Below are 21,871 nucleotides of genomic sequence, written 5' to 3' on the forward strand. Positions count from 1 at the left end.
GACAGAAAGCCCTCAAGGGTAAATGAAAACTTTCTTCCCCAGCCCACCCCACACCAGGGGGCAAATGCAGGGATAGTGAAAGAGGCCCATCTGCTATTGAGGTGGTTATGCTAACCATAGAGCCCCACTGTCTCCAAATGGTGTCCTGTGTCAGCTGGAATACGATCCAGAGCCTAGGTGGAGAGGAGTAAGGATGCACCAGGCAGAACTGAGGCCCTGTTCTGCTACACACTAGTTGGGTGGCTCAACAACTTAGCTGTAAGAAGGGGATGAAGCTCCCATCAATCTCTTAGGGTTATGTGTGGATTAAAAGGGGAAATCCATGCAGAGCTCTTAAACCACTGCTCAGTGTATTGTAAGCAACTCAATGTAAGTCCTGATTATTAGCCCTCATTTTCTCAGAGTACTCTGGATGTTTCTACTTCATGTCATATCATTGTCAAGTATGTGTGTGTGTCTGTCTCTCCCTTTACATAGGGAAACACTGGTGGGCAGAAATGATCTTTTTGAGGAGTCTGGACCCCATGGAGCTTGCTTAGCTGTTTTGGATGCTAAAAGTTCACTAGCAACCAGTGAAATTAAACAGCAGTGACCAATGGCAGGAGGTGGAAAGGAAGGAATAACAGGCAGCTGTGCAAAGGAAGTGGCAGCAGGGGACAGGGAAGGAAAGGAAGGGGAAGGGGAAATGTCATTCCTATGGGTGCTGTCCCTTTATTGGTTTCTTTGGGGGCAAACAACAACATAATCCTCAATGACAAAGGACTACCGTGACTGCCTTTCATCCAGCTCAAGTAACATTCTGCTTGAATCCTTCATGTGGCACATCCTGTAAGCCTGAGACATGGGGAGCCAGTGTGATCATAGTCTCCAACACATCACCCTTGTGTGTGAGAACTTGTACATCTGAAAGCCCAGAAGTCCCTGAGCCTTCATTCCTTCTTATGTTCAAGAAGAAGACAGGCTGGCCTAGTGGGAGGAGCACTGGTTTTGGATTCAGATGCACTTGAGTTTTCATCTTGCTTCTGGGTGATGTTCAGCAAGCCCTTGGGTTTTCTGAGTGGCAACATCCTCCTCTGGAACTTGGGATACCAGTGGTTCCCAGGATGGATTAGAAATAGTGCATGAAATGCCCTTAGCTCTGGGTAAGAGCCCCAGAAGGAGAAAAAACAAGAGGCTCACACAGAAAAGTAAGGCTTGCAGGTTTTAATGTATCATGACTGGTCACAGAGCAGTCTGGGGGTGCTCCTCAGAGGATTTGCTCTGACTTTTAGAAGCACTTCCTGTGCACAATCGAGGGCCCGGCTTCATCATACTCTGGCTTGCTGATCCACATCTGCTGGAAGGTGGAGAGGGAGGCCAGGATAGAACCCCCAATCCAGACAGAGTACTTCCTCTCTGGGGGAGCGATAATCTGCAAAGAGCAAATGTGGCAAGTCATGATCAGTACCCCTAGACAGGGCAGCCTCCGTGAACAAAACTAGCAGGAGAAATGTTGTAGATTTGATTGACTGCTCGTGATCTTTACTCCCCTCCTCCTCTGTGGAAGAAAGGTCTCCACATCCTGGGCCATGTTGTTTACTTGGCCAATGGGCTGGTGGAGGATGTGGCACAAAATGGGACTGGAAATGTGCTTATGCAGTTAGACATGTCTGCTTGTGTTCCAACCATCTATGGAATGCTTGGAAACCTGCTGGTCCTTCCGCCCTTGCCACTCAGGGAGAGGCTGGACTTGACCTGAGCTGGCTGGACCTGTAGCTAAAGCAGAGCTACTTAGCCAAGCCAGCTTGGGGCTGGTTCCCACAGGATCTGCAGAAGCAGGGGCAATAAACACTTAGTGGTATATGCCTCGTTGATGTCACAGGATGTTAGCCAGAGATGGATGCTCTGTCCTACCTGGAGTTTGGAGGAACGGCAGGTTCCTGAGTCTAAGCTTGTTTGTCCAGATCCTGTCACCAGCCACATATATTTGAGAGGTTCTCAGGTCCATCCATACAAAAGTACCCACCTTTTCCACTAACACTCCTGAGCTTAGCCATGAAAAAACAAATCATTGTCAAATAATTTTGAATCTCACTTAAAAAAAAAAGTCCAGAATGACTGTGACTGTTCAATTAATTTTCCAGTTTCTGCAGGATCTGGAGCAAACCATACACTAAATTGAGTTTTTGTCTGGTTAGAGTCTATGTAGTTTCTAAATTACAGAAATCGCCAAATGGCAGAATAAAAAGAGTACTTGGAAGTTATTCTATTGTCCAGGCAGACAGAAGTCATGTGAGACTCTGGAGCAAATACCTGCCAATGCCTAGCCATTAAGAAGGTAACCGCTATCACTGCCCAACAGTTGTAGTTGTGAGAACACTCCAGCCATCTGGGGCTGGTGATGCCTAAGCTCAGCCCTTCCCCTGCTGCACAGCTCTGCTGCCACATGCCTGAGGCTTGCCTCATCTCTCGGGAGTCCTCTTACTGTTCAGCTTGGATACTTTGCTACCTCTGCTTCCTACATTTCCCCTGCCCAGAGGCTCTCTTCCCTTCTCTTGTCTTACTTGGGTTACCCTTACATTCAGTGTGTCTACTAATCAGATCCTGAACTCCTTGATGGCTAGCACATATTGTCTAGGCTGTGGCTGACAAAATGGGAAATGCATCAAGTCACAGATGGCCATGTATCAGATTAAGAAGCCCACCCAAATTCTTTGAACCAGAACCTAGGGGTGAGGCCAGGTGTGGGATGTAGACATGTGGTCCTGGTAAGAAGTCCTGCCACAGGCCTTGGGAAATGGGCTGCTTCTGGAACTCTGGGTAAAAACAGTCCACAGAGGGCTCGGCACCATAGCCTAGTGGCTAAAGTCCTCACCTTCATGTGCCAGGATTCCATATGGGCGCCAGTTCATGTCCTGGCTGCTCTACTTCCTTTCTAGTTTCCTGCTTACGTCCTGGGAAAGCAGTAGAGGACAGGCCAAAGCCTTCAATCTGCACCTGTGTGGGAGACCCAGAAGGGACTCCTGGCCCCTGGCTTCAGATCAGCTTGGCTCTGGCTGTTGATGCCACTCCAAATGGCAGACAGCATGAAGGCCAACTAGACCCTCTTGCAAATTTCTGTGTTCTGAGTTACTTTTTAAAGTTTACAAGCTGTTATAGTGTTGCCTCCTGCTTTTCTTCTCTTCTTTTACCTCCCTGATTTCTCACTCATCCTGTCAGTATATTCATCTCAGTTCTCTCACCCGTTTCTCATCTGACTTCCATGATTGTGTTTGAGATTCATACTAAGCCTGTCTCCAGCCCATCTGTGTCAAGGAACAGAACCCCAAGACGGACATGGGTCTAGAACAGGCTGATGCTGACTCCAGGAGACCACCAAGCTGCCAAGCATGGGAGCCCTATTGCCATCCTCCCTAGGCAGGATTGGGGCCCAGTGTGGTGGCCTAGTAGCTAAAGTCTTTGCCTTGCCTGCACCGGGATCCCATATGGGTGCTGGATCGTACCCATTGTAGCCACTTGAGGAGTAAACCAGTAGATGGAAAGTCTTTCTTTCTGTCCCTCCTTCTCTTTGTAAATCTGACTTTTGAATAAAAATAAATAAATCTTTAAAAAATAAAAAATAAAAATAAAAAGAGCAGAACTGGGACAACTGGGGCAAGACCCACCTTGATCTTCATGGTGCTTGGGGCCAAGGCTGTGATCTCCTTCTGCATCCTATCAGCAATTCCAGGGTACATGGTAGTACCCCCGGAGAGGACATTGTTAGCGTACAAATCCTTACGGATGTCAATGTCACACTTCATGATGGAGTTGTAGGTTGTCTCATGAATGCCGGCAGATTCCATGCCTAGTAGACATCACAACATTGTAGTCCATAGTCATCACTTTATAAATGCTCACACTTGCACCCACTACATGGTGCTGTTGGCACCACCCTAGTTCAGACTCTTAATCACCTCCCAAAAGGATGATGGGCTCAGACTCCCTAAGCAGGGATGGGTAATATCTAGCCCATGGACCATAAAATGGGCCTGTATGGTTTGACATTACCAACACAAATTCAGGTTGGATTTGAAATTCAAAAAATCTGTAGCAAACTAATTTTTAAATTGATAATTGTGTATGCCCTATGATTGGATGCCCAAATAAACCTTGGCAAACCAAAATTCCTCACCCCTGCAATGAATTAGGCCCTGCTCAAATTTCCCCTTTTCTGATGGACCTTTCACACTGTTCCCTAAGGCATATTTCTTAAAAAACAAAACAAAACATAAAACAAAACAAAACCAAAAAGTCACTTTAGTTACATCACATCTTTATTTTCACTTATTAATATATAATTCACCTCTCATAAAAATCACCCTTTAAGATGTATAGTTCAGTGGTTTTCAATATATGCGTACAGTTGTGCAACTAATACCACGATCTGATTTTAGACCATTTTTAGTACTCTGAAAAGAAACCCCATACCTATTAGCAGTGACTCTCTTCCAAACCTTCACTAGTCCTAGGCAACAACTAATCTAGCTTCTGTCTCTAGAGATTTCCTTATTTTGAGACATTTCATATAAATAGAACTTCATGATATATGTCTTTTGTGTGTCTGACTCCCTTCCCTTGGTGTAATGTTTCCTAGGTCCATCCATCTTACAACATGTATTAACACTGCTGTGGTTGCTCTGCCCTCATGGGTGGATTTGAGAAGCAGGTTAACCATTGCAGCATTAGGCTCCTAATTAGAGGATGCAGCAGCTGAATTTTCTGTGTCCTGAGCATGCTTGCTTGCTTTCTACCATATTAGAAGGCAGCAAGAAGATCCTTGCCAGATGTAACTTCTCAATCTTGGAATTCCCAGCTTCTAAAACTTGACTCAATTATGTTTCTTTTTTTAATAAATTATCAAGTCTGTGGTATTTCTTTATAGCAACAATGAGAACTTCATTGGCATGAAATGAATAGTCATGTTCCACTGTTTCAGCATGGACGTGCTGTCACCTTCCTGTGAGAGTCCCTGGGGTCTACGGATCGATCTCTAGCTGCTGGAGCCTGGCATCTAGATGCTCCACAGTGAAGCCTCTTGCTTTTCCTACCCGCTCCTGCCCACCTGCCTGGCTGACCTGATTCCAGTCTTTTTTTTTTTTTTTCTATGCAACATTATGTCTGTACCATAGACAGAGGATTTTTCTTAGGTACTTTCTGACTTTGCCAGACTGTTGCCTAAAAGCTTCCAGGGGATCCCCATTGCTGACACAGCACAGCAACCCTGTGCAATTTATGGAGTGTACACAGACACACACACCACATTCCTGTACATCAGAATTCCATCTGCCATTCCTTCGAGCCTTTATAGTATATGTACCATTCCCACAACCTTGTGTGTCATTCCTTGCTCTGCCCCACGTATATTCCCAGATTGCAAAAACTGAGACCCTTATCCCAGATCGTGCTCTAACACTCAGCTTCTGTAAGAAATCTGGTCTGATTTGTTAGGCAGAGAGTACTTGTTCAATTTACTACTGACCACTTACTACAGTATTTATAAATACTCCCCAAGAAAATATTATCTTGGCATGGAATATTATCTTATTTTACCTTGGTTATTATTATTCTACCTGTAGGAACTATTATTATTTCCATTTGAAACGTAGACTGTAGTTTGAAAGTGACAGGGATTTCAGGTAGCAGAATGAGGAATTAAAACCAGGAGGGACCCTCAACCCCTCAACGCCGACCTCTTTACTGCTATAGACTCAGTCACTGTACCCCATGTTAAGTAATTCCTTAAAAAGTCTTACCTATTTGTTTATTAACCTCATTCTTAATTCCTAGCTTATATTCTCCCCTCTGCTTCTCAGTCTTGATTTCCTTACCCTTTTCTTTAAACTGAAATTTTATGGAGCTGTACTATTTACATATTTTAGGACCTTTCTGGAAAAACAAGGAAGTATTTTTTTAACAGGAAACAAACCTCATGACTCCTGGCATTTCTCCTCCCACCCCTCACCGGTCCCTCCACCCTGGCCTCCCAACTGTCCCATCAGCTGACAGGTTGGGATGGGGCACCTCACCGATGAAGGAGGGCTGGAAGAGGGTCTCAGGGCAGCGGAAGCGCTCGTTGCCAATGGTGATGACCTGCCCGTCTGGCAGCTCATAGCTCTTCTCCAGGGAGGAAGAGGAGGCTGCTGTGGCCATCTCATTCTCAAAATCCAAGGCCACATAGCACAACTTCTCCTTGATGTCCCGCACAATTTCTCGCTCAGCTGCAAGGAGCAGAAATGACAGGAAGTGGATCCTCAGCTCTGCTGGTTTGCTTGTTGGTTTTGAGCTCCATGAAAACCTCCTTCTGACTTCTTTGGATTCAGTCTAAGGAGGATGATAGACCTGTGCCCGAAGGGTGTCAAGGACCTCCAATCCTGTATTCAGTTTCTATTCCTTTCTAAAGTGGGACTTCCAAGTTGTGATTTTGAAGTCAGACTTTGGATTTTCTCCATTGGTGTGCCCTGACTAGGTCTCCCTGGGCACCTTGCAGGGCACATTAACAGTTTAGACTCAGACAGAGATGTTGTGATCTTCTTGAATCTAATAAGGCTCTTGCCGAAAAATGTCTCTGGCCTGGTGAGTCACATGACACCTTCCCCTTGTAAATTCAGAACTAACTCCTTCCATTTGTCCTGAGATAAACTATAACTACTCCCAGCTAAGAAATACACAACTGGGGGCCTGGCAGCATGGCCTAGTGGCTAAAGTCCTCACATTGAACACTCCAGGATCCCATATGGGCAGTGGTTCTAATCCCAGCAGCTCCACTTCCCATCCAGCTCCCTGCTTGTGGCCTGGGAAAGCAGTCGAGGATGGCTCAAAGCCTTGGGACCCTGCACCCATGTGGGAGACCTGGAAGAGGTTCCTGGTTCCTGGCTTCAGATTGGTGCAGCACCGGCCATTGCAGTCACTTGGGGAGTGAATCATTGGACGGAAGATCTTCCTCTCTGTCTCTCCTCCTCTCTGTATAGCTGACTTTGTAAAAATAAATAAATAAATAAATCTTTAAAAAAAAAAGAAAGAAATACAAAACTGGGACCCAGCATGGTAGCTTAGCGGCTAAAGTCCTTGCCTCTCATGCTTCGGGATCCCATATGGGCACTGCTTTGTGTCCTAGCAACTTTACTTTCCATCCAGCTCCCTGCTTGTGGCCTGGGAAAGCACTAGAGGATGGCTCAAGGCTTTGGGACCCTGTATCCATGTGGGAGACTCAGAAGCTGGCTCCTGGCTTTGGATCAGCTCATCTCCAGCCATTGTGGCCACTTGAGGAACCAACGGATGGAAGATCTTTCTCTTTCCTCTGTGTTAATCTGTCTTTCCAGTTTAAAAATACACAACCAGATCTGTATTGCCCTTCTGCACTGAGACACCAGCTCTAATTCTGATGCTGGCCAGGGACAGAAACAGGCAACAGCCTACCACTGCTCAAGTCAACCTGGCCTGGGCCTGTACCACCCTTCCTCCACACTCTCCCCACTCCCTAGACATCAGAGCATTTGCCTTGTAGCTTTACTCTTCTGCCAATGCTGTGTCGATGAACTGGTGCTGTCTAAAGGCATAGCCTTGACTTAGGAGCTTGTATTCAGTCCCAGGACCACAGTGTGCTCATCAGTTCTGAGAATGTTTACTCCCAGCTCAGATTTGGGTGTGAATTCAAGTTCAAAGCATGAAAAGGGCTGGATACCTGTGGTCACAAATGAGTAGCCTCTCTCTGTGAGGATCTTCATGAGGTAGTCTGTGAGGTCACGGCCAGCCAGGTCAAGGCGCATGATGGCATGTGGCAGGGCATAGCCCTCATAGATGGGGACATTGTGGGTGACACCATCCCCTGAATCCAGGACAATGCCTATGAACAGAGAGGGTGGCATTTATAAAAACTCACATTGTTACAGTTTACATATATTTTTCTGGCATCTGTTATCAAAACAATCTGCAGCTATTATATTTTCTTTAAGAAAACTGATCCAGGGCCCGGCGCGGTGGCGCAAGTGGTTAAGGTCCTCACCTTGCATGCCCGGGATTCCATATGGGCGCTGGTTCTATCCCAGCAGCCCCGCTTCCCATCCAGCTCCCTGCCTGTGGCCCAGGAAAGCAGTCAAGGACGGCCCAAAGCTTTGGGACACTGCACCCGCGTGGGAGACCCGAAAGAGTCTCCTGGCTTTGGATTGGCATAGCATTGGCCGTTGCGCTCACTTAGGGAGTAAATCATCGGACGGAAGATCTTCCTCTCTGTCTCTCCTCTCTGTATATCTGCCTTTCCAATGAAAAAATAATAAAAATAAATCTTTAAAAAAAAAGAAAACTGATCCAACTTGAAAATCATTATATTTTTGTTTTTGTGTGTCAATTTTTGTTCCCTTAAGCAAAACTGCAGCACTCTGGGAAACAAACATCTCCTTTTTTTTGCATCTCTTTAAGCACATTCATGGTGATGCTCAAATGCTGATTTGCATTAAATCAGATTGAACTTGGATAATTTACACATCATTTAGGAATCAAACTAATATGCATGCATGTACAATTAGAATGTTCGATCCGGAAGGAGTTATGAAAACTAGGCAATGTGAAAAAGATCTAATTATCTACTGGTGAAGCTATCAGCAAACCAGTTAAGAAAGTAATATTTCTCAACATTAGAAATCCTTCTTGGGCGTAGGCATGTAGCTTAGTGGTTAAGAGGCACATGTCTCACATCAGCGTTCCTGAGTTTGAGTCCCTGCTCCACTTCCAATTTGAGCTTTCAGATAATGTGCACCCTTGGCGGCAGCAGGTGATGGTTCAAGGGACTGAGTTCCTACTACGCACATGGGAGACTTGGGTTGAGTCTCTGGCTCCTGTCTTTGGTGCCTGCACAGCCTCAGCTGTTGCAGACATTTGGAGAGTGAAACAGCAGTTGGAAGCATGCTCTCTCTCTGCTTCTCACATAAAAGAGCACCTTAAAGATCACCATATTTGAAGTTTAATCTGTTTGAGCATCCTTCTTCTATACCACACTCACCAGATTCTACAGTTGCCACTCCAGAAGGCAGGAACATTTCAATGTTGTTGGAACATGTGTATAAACTTCTGGAATGACTGCTGTGAGGAAAACATCCCTCACTGGATGCTCTGGGACCTACTGAGTAGGTCCATGTCTGGCATACCAGTTGGCATTTCAGCTGAGTTTTCCTGGACTTGGGTGGTCCTTCTCTGCCATGAAGTCAGGAAAGGGGTGGATTCCAAGGCTACTTGACTCACCTGTCGTACGGCCAGAGGCATAGAGGGACAGCACAGCTTGAATGGCGACGTACATGGCAGGGACATTGAAGGTTTCAAACATAATCTGAAAACAATAAGGAATAAAGGATGCTCTGGCAAAATAGATAAGCAAACAAACAAACAAATAATCATAGCATCTCTTACCCTATGGGATATTTTTGAATCTTATTAAGAGAGGGAATGGTGTTAATTTGATTATCCTACTTCTACCTTCCATAGAACTTGGCATGGTTTACATTCATAGCAGGTCCTCAAAAACAAAACAAAACGAACACAGCTGCATTGTGCTCCTGAACCAGTACGCAAGTCTTGCTGGCTCTCACCTGTGTCATCTTCTCCCTGTTGGCCTTGGGGTTTAGTGGAGCCTCGGTGAGCAGGGTGGGGTGCTCTTCAGGTGCTACCCGCAGCTCATTGTAGAAGGAGTGGTGCCAGATCTGGTTGAGACAAAAGCCCGATGAGATCAGTAGACTCCCAGAGGGCTGAGAAAATCTGACTGATTTGACCACCTGCTAGGGTGGGTGCAATGGTGTTCCAAGTGGGGTTGGATCTGGAGAAGAGAACTGTTGACATCCAGATGATATATTCCTCCTCAGCACAGCCCAGGCAGGACCCAGGCCTGGAGGTAACACTCTCTGCTGATTCTTCACACCTGACCCTCCCTCTCCCCTATTCTCCTTTCTCTGCCCTGCTTTGGGTCCTTGGGCAGGAGCAGGTAAGCACACTGCTGAGTGTTTATTTCTCTCTGGTTTCTGTCTATGTGTGGCTGATGGATGACATTAAATGTTAAACAGTGGGAAGAGACTGAGAAGAGACAAGGCATTTGGCCAGTGGAGGAATGGCCCTCCAGGGGGTATCTGGTGGGCGAGCCATATTCCGGGGCTCTTCAGGCTTAGGGACCTAAGAGCTTCTTTTGTTGTTGGTATTTGGATGCATTGACTTTACTTTCTGATCGCCTTAACCCTGCTTACATCTTTGTTAAAGCAGTCCTTCTTCTAAGCAGTTTTCAGAAAACTGAATACTGCCTCCTGCTGGCAATCTGACAGATGTGCTTGGTGTCAAGTCTTATCAAATGATCAGGCAAGTCATTCATCTAAATCCTTTGGAGCAGGATTTCTCAACCCCAGCACTATGTTATTTCAGGTTAGAGAATTCTTGTGGAGAAGATGATTGGGGAGGGTAGCCCTGTGCACTACAGAATGTTTAGCAGTGTCCCTGTTTCCCACTCACTAGAAGCCAGGAGCACCTCTCCAGCTGTGACAATCCAAACTATCTCCAGACATAACCCAATGGGATGTAAATCATTTTGGGTGAGAGCCACTGTTTTAAAGGCAATCTTCCCTCCCGTATCCAATCCCCTCTTTAGTATTCTTGGACCACCAGATGGGAATTATTCTCTTCAAGGGACTGGGCAAAGAGTGGCAGGGACATTGGGCTTTGGTTTCTTCAAAAGTGAGGCACAAGGGCACTTGATTCCATTGGACTAGAAGGGTTATGGGTGTGATGAGGGCAGAGATGCATGAGATGTGATGCCCAAGTTCCTGGTATCAGGAAGGATGGGAGAAAGACAGTCAAAAAGACAAGATACAAAGGCACAAGGTGCACTTTAAGTGAAAGAAGAGGCACAAGTAGCTCAAGCACTCTGGATCTTTCTGGGCTTGGAAGATGAGGAGGGTAGCCAGGGGCTGTGAAGGGCTCCTGAGGCTAAGGGCCTAGTCCAGGCAGAGATCCTGCACCCTGGGCATCTCACAGGAGCGTGAGAACAGCATGTGGTCTTCAAAGCAAAGCCTTGCTTCCTGCGTGGTGCCTCCCAGATGCCCTGTCTCAGTGTCACCGGGGATGGCAGGACAGATGCAGGATCACGGACTCTAAGCCACACCCAGAGAGACAGTATCTTAGGGTGTATGCCTAAGCAAACAAACTTCATTTGATCTTTTTGAGCCTTTACAACCTAGTTTCAAAATGAAAGATTTTGATCATTAAGGAAACTAGAAAAATGTTTTTAGAAAGGCAGAAAAAAAAACCACTCCCATGTTCCCATCACCTACTAAGAGATAACATTTGATTTTTCCCCCTTATTCCTCATCTTTTGCTTTTATGTATTTTCATATTTGTTATTTTAATTTAATATCCTTTAATACATTTATAATATTACATTGTTTTGTTCAAAATCGCATTTATAACATACTTCTAATTTTCACTGTGGATAATTTATTTAATAAATTGAATATAAATTCTAATGCTCACAATGTTTCATTATGTTTCACATTTAATCACATTGCTATTCTTGAAATCTCTTATTTTTGCTTATAAATAATTCTGCAATTGCAGCTGTGCCATCACATTTTCTTTCTTTTATTCAAAATGTTCTGCAAAGAAAAGAATTCTACAAGTGGAATTACGGGGCTAAAGGACATAGCACCTGGAAAACCTTTTGATTTCTTTTGCTAACAAAAAGGCTACCCTGCTATTTACTTTGGAAGGAATAAGTGGCTGTCCTGCTCCCACCCTAATGAATCCAGTGTTGTCACTCTGAAAATATGATGTCATCTGATAGGTTGAATTCATCCTTGATTTACTTTGATTTTTTGTTCTTTCATTTATTTCAAGGGCATTTTGCATGTGTGTGTGTGTGTGAGTGAGCATGAAAATTTGTATTATTTCTCTTTGGCAAACTATCTGCTTGCCTTTTTTTCTCATTTGTCTGGGGACACTTCATATTTCTGTGATCAGTTGGTATGAGCTGTGTGTATTCATCCTTCAATACCTTTGCTGGGCTATTTTGTACATTATGCTGCTCGACTTTTTAGTTTTTTTTCTACAAACTTTTTGAAGAATCTTATACACAAACAAATGAACAATATGTCTCATTTATTGAGTAACGAATATGCTGGTTGCCTTGAGATGATACTAAATGATTACCAAAGTGAACTATAAAAACAGTATTCTTAATCTATATTTCACACATGTGAAAATTAAAGCTTAAAAGCTAAGATTTGTACCCAGACCTCTCTGATGCAGACTCCAATATCTGTGCTCTTACCCATGGGATAATGTGAAAGCTACTGTACTTTATGCACTTCTCTCACATTCAGAGTGACAATCTGGGACTCAGGGAAAATGGTAAGTGAATCTCAGATTTCATATCAACATTCCCCATCCCCAGTTAGTCAGCTCAGCCATGCCTCTATTACATTCTGAAAGACTGGCATCACAGAGACAAGCACTGCCAGACAACCGTCAGCAAAATTGATCAAAAGAATATTAGCAAAGCCCTATTAGCATTTTGCACACATGATATTTATCACAAACGCCTACCATTTAAAAATTGCCTGCCCCGCATTTCCCTATACAAAAAAAAAAAGGAAGAAAAAAGCTTCTAGAAACCCCTAGAGAGCCCCACTTACAATGTTCATTAGCGAATCATCATCATAATACAACATCAGTGCACTTATCTGAAGCCATGACAGCGAAAATAAAAGGAGAGAGGAACAGTTGCCTCTCTGGAGGCAGCATCTGTGTTTTCTAGAAGGGACGAGTGCTGGCTGCAGGGAAAGCTGCCCAAAAGCAGCAAGCTGGGAATCGGGTGGGGAGAACCAGGACCTCAGATGCCTGGACAGGGAATGAGGAACTGTCTGTGGGTTCATCAGAAACCACAAAGACCCCTGAGGGCTAAGTGACATGAGCTGAGCTGTTTTTAGAAAAAAAAGCTTGGCAGCAGTGTGGAAAATGAATTAGGTGCATGAGGGCAGGAAACAAAGAAATCAGGAGGAAAACATCCCAGGGGTCCGGGGAGAGAGGCTGGCAGATGAGGTTGGTGAAATGGTTGTGGGGATGAAAGGAAGGAAGGAGAGGAGAGTGTGAGAGGCACTTTAGAGGAAAAGTTGGCCAGACACTGTGGCATAGACAATGCCAGGGTTGTGAAGATGTACCACCAGGAAGAAACATGCACCTTCGTACCTTCTCCATGTCGTCCCAGTTGGTGATAATGCCGTGCTCAATGGGGTATTTGAGAGTTAGAATTCCTCTTTTGCTCTGAGCCTCATCCCCCACGTAGCTGTCTTTCTGGCCCATGCCCACCATTACGCCCTGTAAGGCAAAGGGAAGGAAAGAGAAGCCGATCAGCACAGGGCTCCACACAAGGGCAAGGATGAAGGATGAGAATGGGACTTTGGGGACAAGGATGGAGCAGACACTGCTGAGTATGGAGTGCCAGGGAGAGGCCATGGCAGGCTTCCTGTGGGCTGATCTCTCTTCTAAGATTGTCCTTTGAAAAGAGAAATCAGAACCCACACATATGTCTTTCCCCTCACCTCACTTCTCTCTCTCTCTCTCTCTCTTTCTGTTTCTCTCTCACACATACATGCACACACACAACTCACCTTTGACCTCCCAAATAGCCCCTATGTGTACGTGTACATTTCTTTGCTCTGCTCCTCTCTCTACATGCAGGACCCTCCTCAGTCCCCAGGTTGCGCCTTTTCTAAAAAGTCTTGTCCCAAGACACTGTGTTTGCACCAGTTCCCTTCCCATCCTTGTGCTCCTCTGCCTTAACTCACGAGCTCAGGTTAGTCATAAGTGTGTCTTCTTGGAGTTATATTTCTTACAGACAAAGGCCTTACTTAATTGCATAGATTTTTGTTCTTCCAAACCTTCCAAATGCACACCAACTAGAGTCTACCAGTGTATGTCTGATGGGTATCAGTTTGGGCCTTGGATATTTCTACTGAAAGGGTCCTGCCCTATCAGTGCATCAGAGAAGAGTCTCCACCCCCAGCACAGGTAGATATACACTCACACACACATACACACATACATGCACAGCTTGGAATAGCCTCTGGAATGAAGTTCCTCACTCTTCCTGACTCAAAGGTTTGGATCCAGGTGATACATACCTGGTGGCGAGGGCGGCCCACGATGGAGGGAAAGACGGCCCGGGGGGCATCATCCCCTGCAAAGCCTGCCTTGCACAGGCCAGAACCATTGTCACACACAAGCGCGGTGGTCTCCTCTTCACACATGGTGAATGTGACCGAGTAAGCGGGGACTGGAGCACCTTGGAGTTTGGAGAAAAGAGAACTAAATAGCCATTTGTCAAGTTATGTTATAGATGGTCTTTTTGGCGACAGCAAATTGTCAAAATAGAGTGTGTAGTGTACGGCTATTTAGGTGACTATTTTGTTTATTTGAGAGGTAGAGAGGACTCCCTCCACTGATTCACTCCTCAAATGCCCACCATGGCCAAGCCTTGGCCAGATCCCAGTCAACCTTAACTGAAACCAGGAGCCAGGAACTCAACTTAGGTCTTCCACATGGGTGGCAGGAACCCAAGTACTTGAACGAACACCTGCTGCTTCCTCAGGTTTACATTAGCAAAAAGATGGAACCAGGAGCCGGAGCCAGGACTCGAACCCTGGAACTATAAAAAGTCTTACTTGCTAGGCTAAGTGTCTGTCCTGGACTTTTCAAAGCACAAAATAGGATTCTGTCTTTCCCACAATCTTCTTTTTTGTGGCTATAAAAGCACAGCAAAGCACTCCAACAGGCTGATCATTGTGATCGCCCCTCTGAGATTGGGAGAGGGGTCTGAAGCTGTACCTGTTATGGCTTAAGATTTTCACAAGGAGATTGATTCCAGTAGAATTTATATGATTAAAAATTGGTATCACAACAGATCAGTAAAGGGAGAGAGATGGAAAGGTCATAGGAAATAGCACAATCCTAAGAGTAGGAGCACCTTGAAGGTGAAGGAACTTCACCCTGAGATACCCATTCTGCCACTTTGACCAGAATTCCCTCCTACGATGCTGAGATTTGAGTTAGGATGGTTGGGATGTGAGGAAGGAATTCATGTTTCCAGTGTCAGCTTAGATTGTCTTCTCTCCCTCTCACTCACACAAGTTACAGAGCATCTGACATATTCTTGGCTCCTGGGGATGACAAGAAAGGGATAGAACCTCAAGAGACGGTGAGCGACCAGCCCCCCCAATCTGGCCTGTTGCTAGTAGGGTGGGGTCGGCGCTGGCAAGACCCTAGGTGAGAGGCTGGGAAAGCAACTTTCAGAAACTTAGAGGAGCAGAGAAGTAAGAGGCTCAGAAAGAGAAAATGGTTGCGAGGAAGACCAGTTGAAGCTCTACATGGAGTGTGAGGCCTCAAGGGACTTGCTGGGGAGAAAAGCACAGCCTCAGATCCTTCTGCTGAAGCTGGATGGCCAAGGCTATGACCAAAGCCAAGAGGAGACAGCACCTCGGGTCCAGGAACCTCAGGCCATGGGGGTTAAGTTGAGGCTAGGAGGAGGAAGACTAAGGAAGAAGGCCTTACTAGGCATGTCCAAAGTGGAGCACATGCTGGGGGAAAGGTGAACATACAGCTTTGCTTCTGCCTGTGCTGCTCATGGCACCAGGCCCCGATCACTGACCCAGCCCACGGGGCATAGACTGGGACAGTCCTGTCGATGCAGCCACAGGACACAGAAAATTTCACAGGTACCTGGTTCATGTCACCAAAAGGTGCTTGATCTACCTGTGGGACCACGGTCAACCTGAAGGCAGCACTGTGCCCCAAGGCTCCCTGCTGGGTCCTTCTTGTAAAATTTTTTATAAGTGCACTAGGTGAAAAGTAGCGGCTGATTGGATTTCCAGAGAAAACACAGCTAGGGGAAAAGAATAACACCTGTAGCATGCTTGAAGGAAGGCTCCGAGCCCAAGAGGATATGAAAAGGAAGAGAAAATGAGCTGAACCAAACTAAATCACTTCTAAAATGATACATTCTCAGTCTCACCTATGGGTTCCAATAGCCCAAACAGGAAAGCTCTTGTTCACCATTTCTGAGCCAGACCCAGTGTCCTGTCGACTAGCAGTGGTGTGCTATAGCGAGGAATAAAAGAGGCCTCACAACTGGTAAAGGGCTGTGTCCAGTTCCTGGGGCCACCATTCTTGGCCAAGGGCCTCTTTGTCAGTGGCAGGTTGTAGCACTTTTCTGAAGAGAATTAGAAAACACTGATCAAAGGCCTCCAAAAACTGGGTGTCTATCTTTTGACTTGACCAATGCTCTTCAAAGAATTTATCCTTGTGAAACACTGCTGGGTTGATGAAAAGATCTGCGGAAGATGGTGAGGTGGCCTGGCGGTTAAAGTCCTCGCATTCAAAGTGTGGGATCCCATATGGGCGCCGGTTCTAATCCTGACAGCCCCGATTCCCATCCTGCTCCCTACTTGTGGCCTGGGAAAGCAGTTGAGGACAGCCCAGGACCTTGGTATCCTGCACCCGCGTGGGAGACCCAGAAGAAGTTTCTGGATCCTGGCTTCGGATCGGTGCAGCACCGGCCACTGCAGCCACTTGAGGAGTGAATCATTGGATGGAAGATCTTCCTCTCTATCTCTCCTCCTCTCTGAATATCTGACTTTGCATTAAAAATAAAACAAATCTCAAAAAAAAAAAAAAAAAGACCTTAGCTGTAGAGATTTCCTAGGCTCCAAGAGCTAGGAGAGGCTGGCCTGACCTCGCTAGGACCTGCCCCAAACTCCAGCACAAGTCTTAAAGCTTCTCCTTGTTTGATGCTCTGACTCTTGCCTGCCTATATAGAGCAGTGGGCACAAAAAAAGAAAAGGGTCTGGGTTCTTCTCTTGCTATCAAATGCTGACCCCCCTTCCATGCCAGAACCAGTCTGGGTTTACTACCTACACAGCCTTGCCACCTAATGTAGTGCTTGGCACATCATATGGTGCTCAGCAAATGTTGGATAACAATCCCATCCTGCCCAGAACCCCTCACCTCCACCCTGTAGCCCCTGCAAAAGACCCCGTTCTAGACATGATTCGTTCTTCCCTGGAGCTTCTTGTGTCCCCACAGTCATGTCTCCCTATGGCTTGGCCCATATATCTGAACCATACAGGCTGAGTTTTCTCATCCCTGTGTGGGAACACCACCTGGAAAGCCAGAAGATGGCCAAGAGGCAAAGTTGTGCCTCTGGGTCTGTCAGCATACCTCCATTTTTAAAAGTGTTTTGTCTTTTTTTTTTTTTTAAGAATTTATTTTTATTTTATTAGAACATCAGATATACAGAGAGGAGGAGAGTCAGAGAAGAAGGTCTTCTGTCCATTGATTTATTCCCTAAGTGGCCTCAATGACTGGAGCTTAGCCAATCCAAAGCCAGGATCCAGGAGTCTCTTCTGGGTCTCCCACACGGGTGCAGGGTCTCAAGGTTTTGGGTTGTCCTCGACTGCTTTCTTAGGCCACAAGCAGGGAGCTGGATGGGGAGTGGGGCCATCGGGATTAGAACCGGTGCCTATTTGGGATCCCAGCACAAGCAAGGCAAGGACTTTAGCCACTAGGCTACTGCACCAGGGCCCCTCAAGTGCCATTTGTGTTCAAGTCTGTCTGGCTTTTCAATGATCCCGTTTGTCTCCCCCTTGGAGTCATACACACATAGAAGAACTGCTGAAGAGGGACTCCAAGCTGTCAACGCTGTGAGCCAGCTGTGCTTCCAGTGGTTTGCAACCTCCTTTCTCCCAGGCAGAGCCAGGCTAAGGAGAAGGGAGTATGGTGAGGGCAAGGCGAGGGCTCCCAGGCCTCTGCGGGGGCGTGGAGGGGGGCCCTTGTTGTGCTTTTACCCTGGTGGCAGACTCCAGCAGCCCTTCTGCCAGGCGAAATCCTAAACCTTCCTCAGCCGCAGTCTGGTAATTTGTGGCTAAACTTGAGCATGTCAGCTGAATGGAAGCCCAAGTCGCTGTGGTTTCCTGGGGTCACCCCACTGTGCGCACCCTGGAAGCTGAATGAATGTTCTGGCTCCTTCTGCACGTGTCACATCTGGCCTTCATTGAGGCACTTTCCAAGTTAGAAGCACAGTTGGTCTTTCTTTTATCCCCCAAAGGTGGCCAAAGCCCAAAGACATAATGAGTATAAATCATCTGCTCACTCATTCATCTTCCTAGCCACCCCCACGTCCATGTGAGGACAGAAGCATAAAGTCGTCTCCTGCCACTCCTAAGGGACAAATCTGGCCCAAGACATCTCACCTCTCCTTCCCCACCCTGCCCTCCATTCTGTTCCTAGCCATGGTCTGTATGCGTCTCTCCACCCGTCCTCTGCTCACTGCACTACAACATGTAAATGAATACTTCTCTTTACAGAATGATGAATCAAATAAAATTATGGAAATGAAAGTGCTGAACAAATAGTCAATCAAAATAGGCAAACTCAGGCCCATTTTTGCTCAGCCTGAGAGCTGAGTGATTTTTTTTTTAATGTTTTCAAATGATTGGGATAAAAAAGCACAAGAAAGATAATATTTCAAGACCCACAAAGCAGATGGAATCCAAATTTCAGTGTCGATACAGCATTATTAGAACACAGCCACAGGCACTCATTTCTGTATGGTTCATGGCTGTATTGGTCACAGTGGCAGAGCTGAATGGTGGTGATGTGGCCCTTTAGGCTTGCAAAGCCTGAAACGTTAGCTACCTGGCCCTCTACAGAGGACGCTCACACACTGGAGCCTCTCACCCCGGGGAGAGCTAGATGACCAATTTCACAAATCAGTGCCTACTGAAGGCTGAACATGCCAACCCCCAGAGACCTAGAAGGAAAGCCCCTCGGGTGATGAGATTTCAAACAACAGCTGGGGATGTATTTTGGGGTAAGGGTTTCACATGACATGTCAGCAGCTGTCAGTCTCCCCATACACACGAATAGATTACCAGAAAGAAATCATTTCACAAAGACACTGTATAGTATAAACATCTAACAGCACTTCTAGCTAACTCCAGGGTATCTTCACTGAGTCCCCTACACACCCACTCAATAAGAAATAACTTCAGAGAGCAGTCATTCTGATCTCTGGACATCTGCTAATGGCACCTGGCCTGTGGGCCCTTTGCTTACACAAGTTGGTGCAGAAAAAAAGGAATTAAAAGATAAGTTTAATTTGGAGCATATATATATGTATATATATATATAGGAATACATGCATTGGTTATTATTATTTTGGTAAGTATATGTTTCCCCTGCACTTTGTGACTACCTGGCATGCTCATTGACTTCAACAATTTTGTGTCATGATACACTTTCTCAGTTGCAGATCAAGCAAGCTTTGGGGAGGCCCTTTGCAGCTGTTCCCCTCATTCACTCCCCAGCTCAGTTCCAGTCTAGACCCTCTCCTTGGGCGCACCAGATCAGAGTGGCAGCTGCCAGCTGTATGTCTACTCTGTGCCTCCTGGCGTCTCAATTCATAGCATCAGGACACACGCCTCTGCCCTGGCCCCTACTAGGAACCCCCCTCTGACGGTCACACTCCTCTCTCCACACATTTCAGGACCTTGGGTCTCCCACTTCCCAGACAAACAATCATGAGCCCTTTTTAATTCCACAGCCACCGAAGCCACCAGCATGAGACCCCTGCACACCACAGTGCCCTCTTGCCCTGTACCAGTCCACTCTCCCCTCAGCTGTTCAAGCAGGCTCTCCTAAAGGCAAGTCTCTTGCAGTTACTTCTGAGATGAAAACCCTTCTAAAGCGCCCCACAGTCTGAACTTTGTTTCATGTGCAAAGCCCTTGTAATCCTGCCCAGCCCTGGGCTAAGCTCTCCCTGCTCCCTGCCTTGCAATCCAAACTCAGTTGACTTGACCCACTTCAAGAGTCTCAGAGACCTGCTTCCTCTTGCCTAGGACGGTTTCAGATCAGGATCCACTTCTTCCTCCAGGAAGGTTTCCCTGATATCTTCTGGGCTCAGGAAACAGCTCCTCCTGGGCTTAATGCTACATGGTGCTCATCTGTTTAATCATCTCTTCCAGTGACTAGACAAGTTCCTGCCTTGTCCTAAAGGCGCACGGGCAGTGTCTGGAAGGTGTTCATGCATAGCAATGGAATGAACCAATGGAGGAAGGAAGGAAAGCTTGCCCCAGGGCCATGGTGTCAGACTACCTGCCCTGGTTCCTCAGTCCTGCCACGGAGCCTTTCCTGAGTCATGGCAACTTTGCTAGCACCCACCCATCTCCCTCCCAGGAGAATGTCACTTTCAGTCCAAGGCTTAGTCTCAAAAGTCAAGCCCATTTTCCAACAATAGACATGGTTACTCCCCGCCTCCCTCTTCAAAGTGTGGTCCCAGAGCAGCTGCCTCAGCCTCACCTGGCAGCATGTTAGGCGGCAGACTGTCATGTTCCCCTAGAAGCTGGGGCGAGGTGTAGGGCTGTCAGGGTGAATAAACCCTCCATGCTACTCTTAAAGCAGGAATGCTTGGGGCCAGGCCCTGTAGAGCTGTGGGACTCCTACTTGCATTTTCTCATCAAATCCTCATCACACTGTTGTCAAGAAGTCAGTGCTTGTAAGTACCCCCATTTTACAGGGAAGGAAACTGGGCCAGTCTGCCTCCACGGCCTCCCCTGCCTGTGGGCTGTAGGGAAGGTGGTCAGGAAAATGGTATCTTGCTCTCATCTTCCCCTTCATTCTTTGTGCACATCTGTGTGTGTGGGGGTGGGGGGGTGGGGGGGGGAGTGTGTTGGTGGGTGGCTTCACATCTGAGTGTGAGTCTGTGAGTCTGTCCCACCCGTGGCGCCTTTCCCAAGGTCCAGTATCCTTAGCAGAGGGGAATGAATTAGCTGGCTCCCTCCCTAGTCCCTTCCAGGCCTACCACCTCCTGATGCTGCAGGACACCTGCTCTCATTCACTCCACCCTTTTCCCCAGCCCCTAGTGACCCTCTATAGAACTTTCTGCCACTGGGGATTCTTCCCTCACCGTGGCTACCTGCAAATCAGAAGCAGCAGAGAGGCCCACACAGAAAATACTCTTCCATTCCCAACACAGGCATCTCCCAGGCCCCGAGGCTTGAAATTCTGTGAGAAGCAATCAGCTTCCTGCCCAAGCATCGCCACTGCCCTGAAACAGCCTGCCAGCCCATCCAACCCTTGAGCAAGCACGTCCCGCTGTCCAGCAGCCCTGGCTGGCTGAACAGGTCTTGGCGAGAGAGAGGCATTGCATTGCAGCAGTTTCAAGCTAGCCCCGTCCCAGGATGCCCTCCGCTGGCCAGCCAGCCAGGCCTTTCCCTGGCGGCCAGCAGTGCGTTCGTTCGCAGGCCCCGCTGCCCACCGAGGGCGCCAACGGACTTCTGACCCCAGGCCGGCGTCACAGAAGCCAAGCCAATCTGGAGGCGCCTCCTGCAGCCTGAGAGAGGAAGAGGCGGCAGAAGCCAGTCCTGGGACTCACCGAGTGACCGCGAGGTCCTTCTCCCAGTGGGCCGAGGGCTGCTGTGTCTTTGGCAGAAATACCAGAGCAATATAAAACCCCAGAGGCGGATCTTCTTTAAACAGAGTCCCTAAAAAGGCCAGCTGACGGGGTGTTAGCCATATGACCATATAAGGTGGTTTTTTCAATAAACCAGCCTTGGGGGGTGGGGAAGGCGGGGTGGGTAAAGTGAATTATCATTTGAAAAATGTATGCCAAAGGCCTGCAGCAGCAGCAGCCCCAGCGCGGGTGGATTTGTTCCTTTTATGCTATACTTGCATAAACAACACTCACACCAGGCCTTATAAGCTGGCCAGAGGCAGCTGGGCTCCTGGAGAGAAAACCATACCAAGAATGGCAGTGGGCCTCCTCCCTCCTCCA

The 21,871-nt window shown here is 47.0% G+C and overlaps 1 protein-coding gene across 3 annotated transcripts; it reads right to left on the bottom strand.

Annotated features, from left to right (window-relative positions):
* Nucleotides 1–1,188: 1,188 nt before the first annotated feature.
* Nucleotides 1,189–21,545, bottom strand: ACTG2 (actin gamma 2, smooth muscle). Of its 3 annotated transcripts, XM_040993687.1 has the most exons (9): nt 21,473–21,545; nt 14,169–14,329; nt 13,234–13,362; nt 9,600–9,710; nt 9,256–9,340; nt 7,703–7,864; nt 6,048–6,239; nt 3,645–3,826; nt 1,189–1,411 (listed from the first exon to the last, which is right to left on the bottom strand). In XM_040993687.1, exons 2-9 carry the CDS (start codon nt 14,292–14,294, stop codon nt 1,268–1,270), a joined length of 1,131 nt encoding a protein of 376 aa, XP_040849621.1. In that variant the 5' UTR covers nt 14,295–14,329; nt 21,473–21,545; the 3' UTR covers nt 1,189–1,267. The 3 variants fall into 3 exon arrangements, with proteins under 3 accessions (XP_040849621.1, XP_040849622.1, XP_040849623.1); XM_040993688.1 differs by lacking the exon at nt 13,234–13,362 and having other exon boundaries at nt 21,473–21,517; XM_040993689.1 differs by lacking the exon at nt 6,048–6,239 and having other exon boundaries at nt 21,473–21,513.
* Nucleotides 21,546–21,871: the final 326 nt, after the last annotated feature.

This window comes from Ochotona curzoniae, unplaced genomic scaffold (genome assembly GCF_017591425.1).
Source record: "Ochotona curzoniae isolate NIBS_2020 unplaced genomic scaffold, NIBS_Ocur_1.0 contig_883, whole genome shotgun sequence".
Lineage (NCBI taxonomy): Eukaryota > Metazoa > Chordata > Mammalia > Lagomorpha > Ochotonidae > Ochotona > Ochotona curzoniae.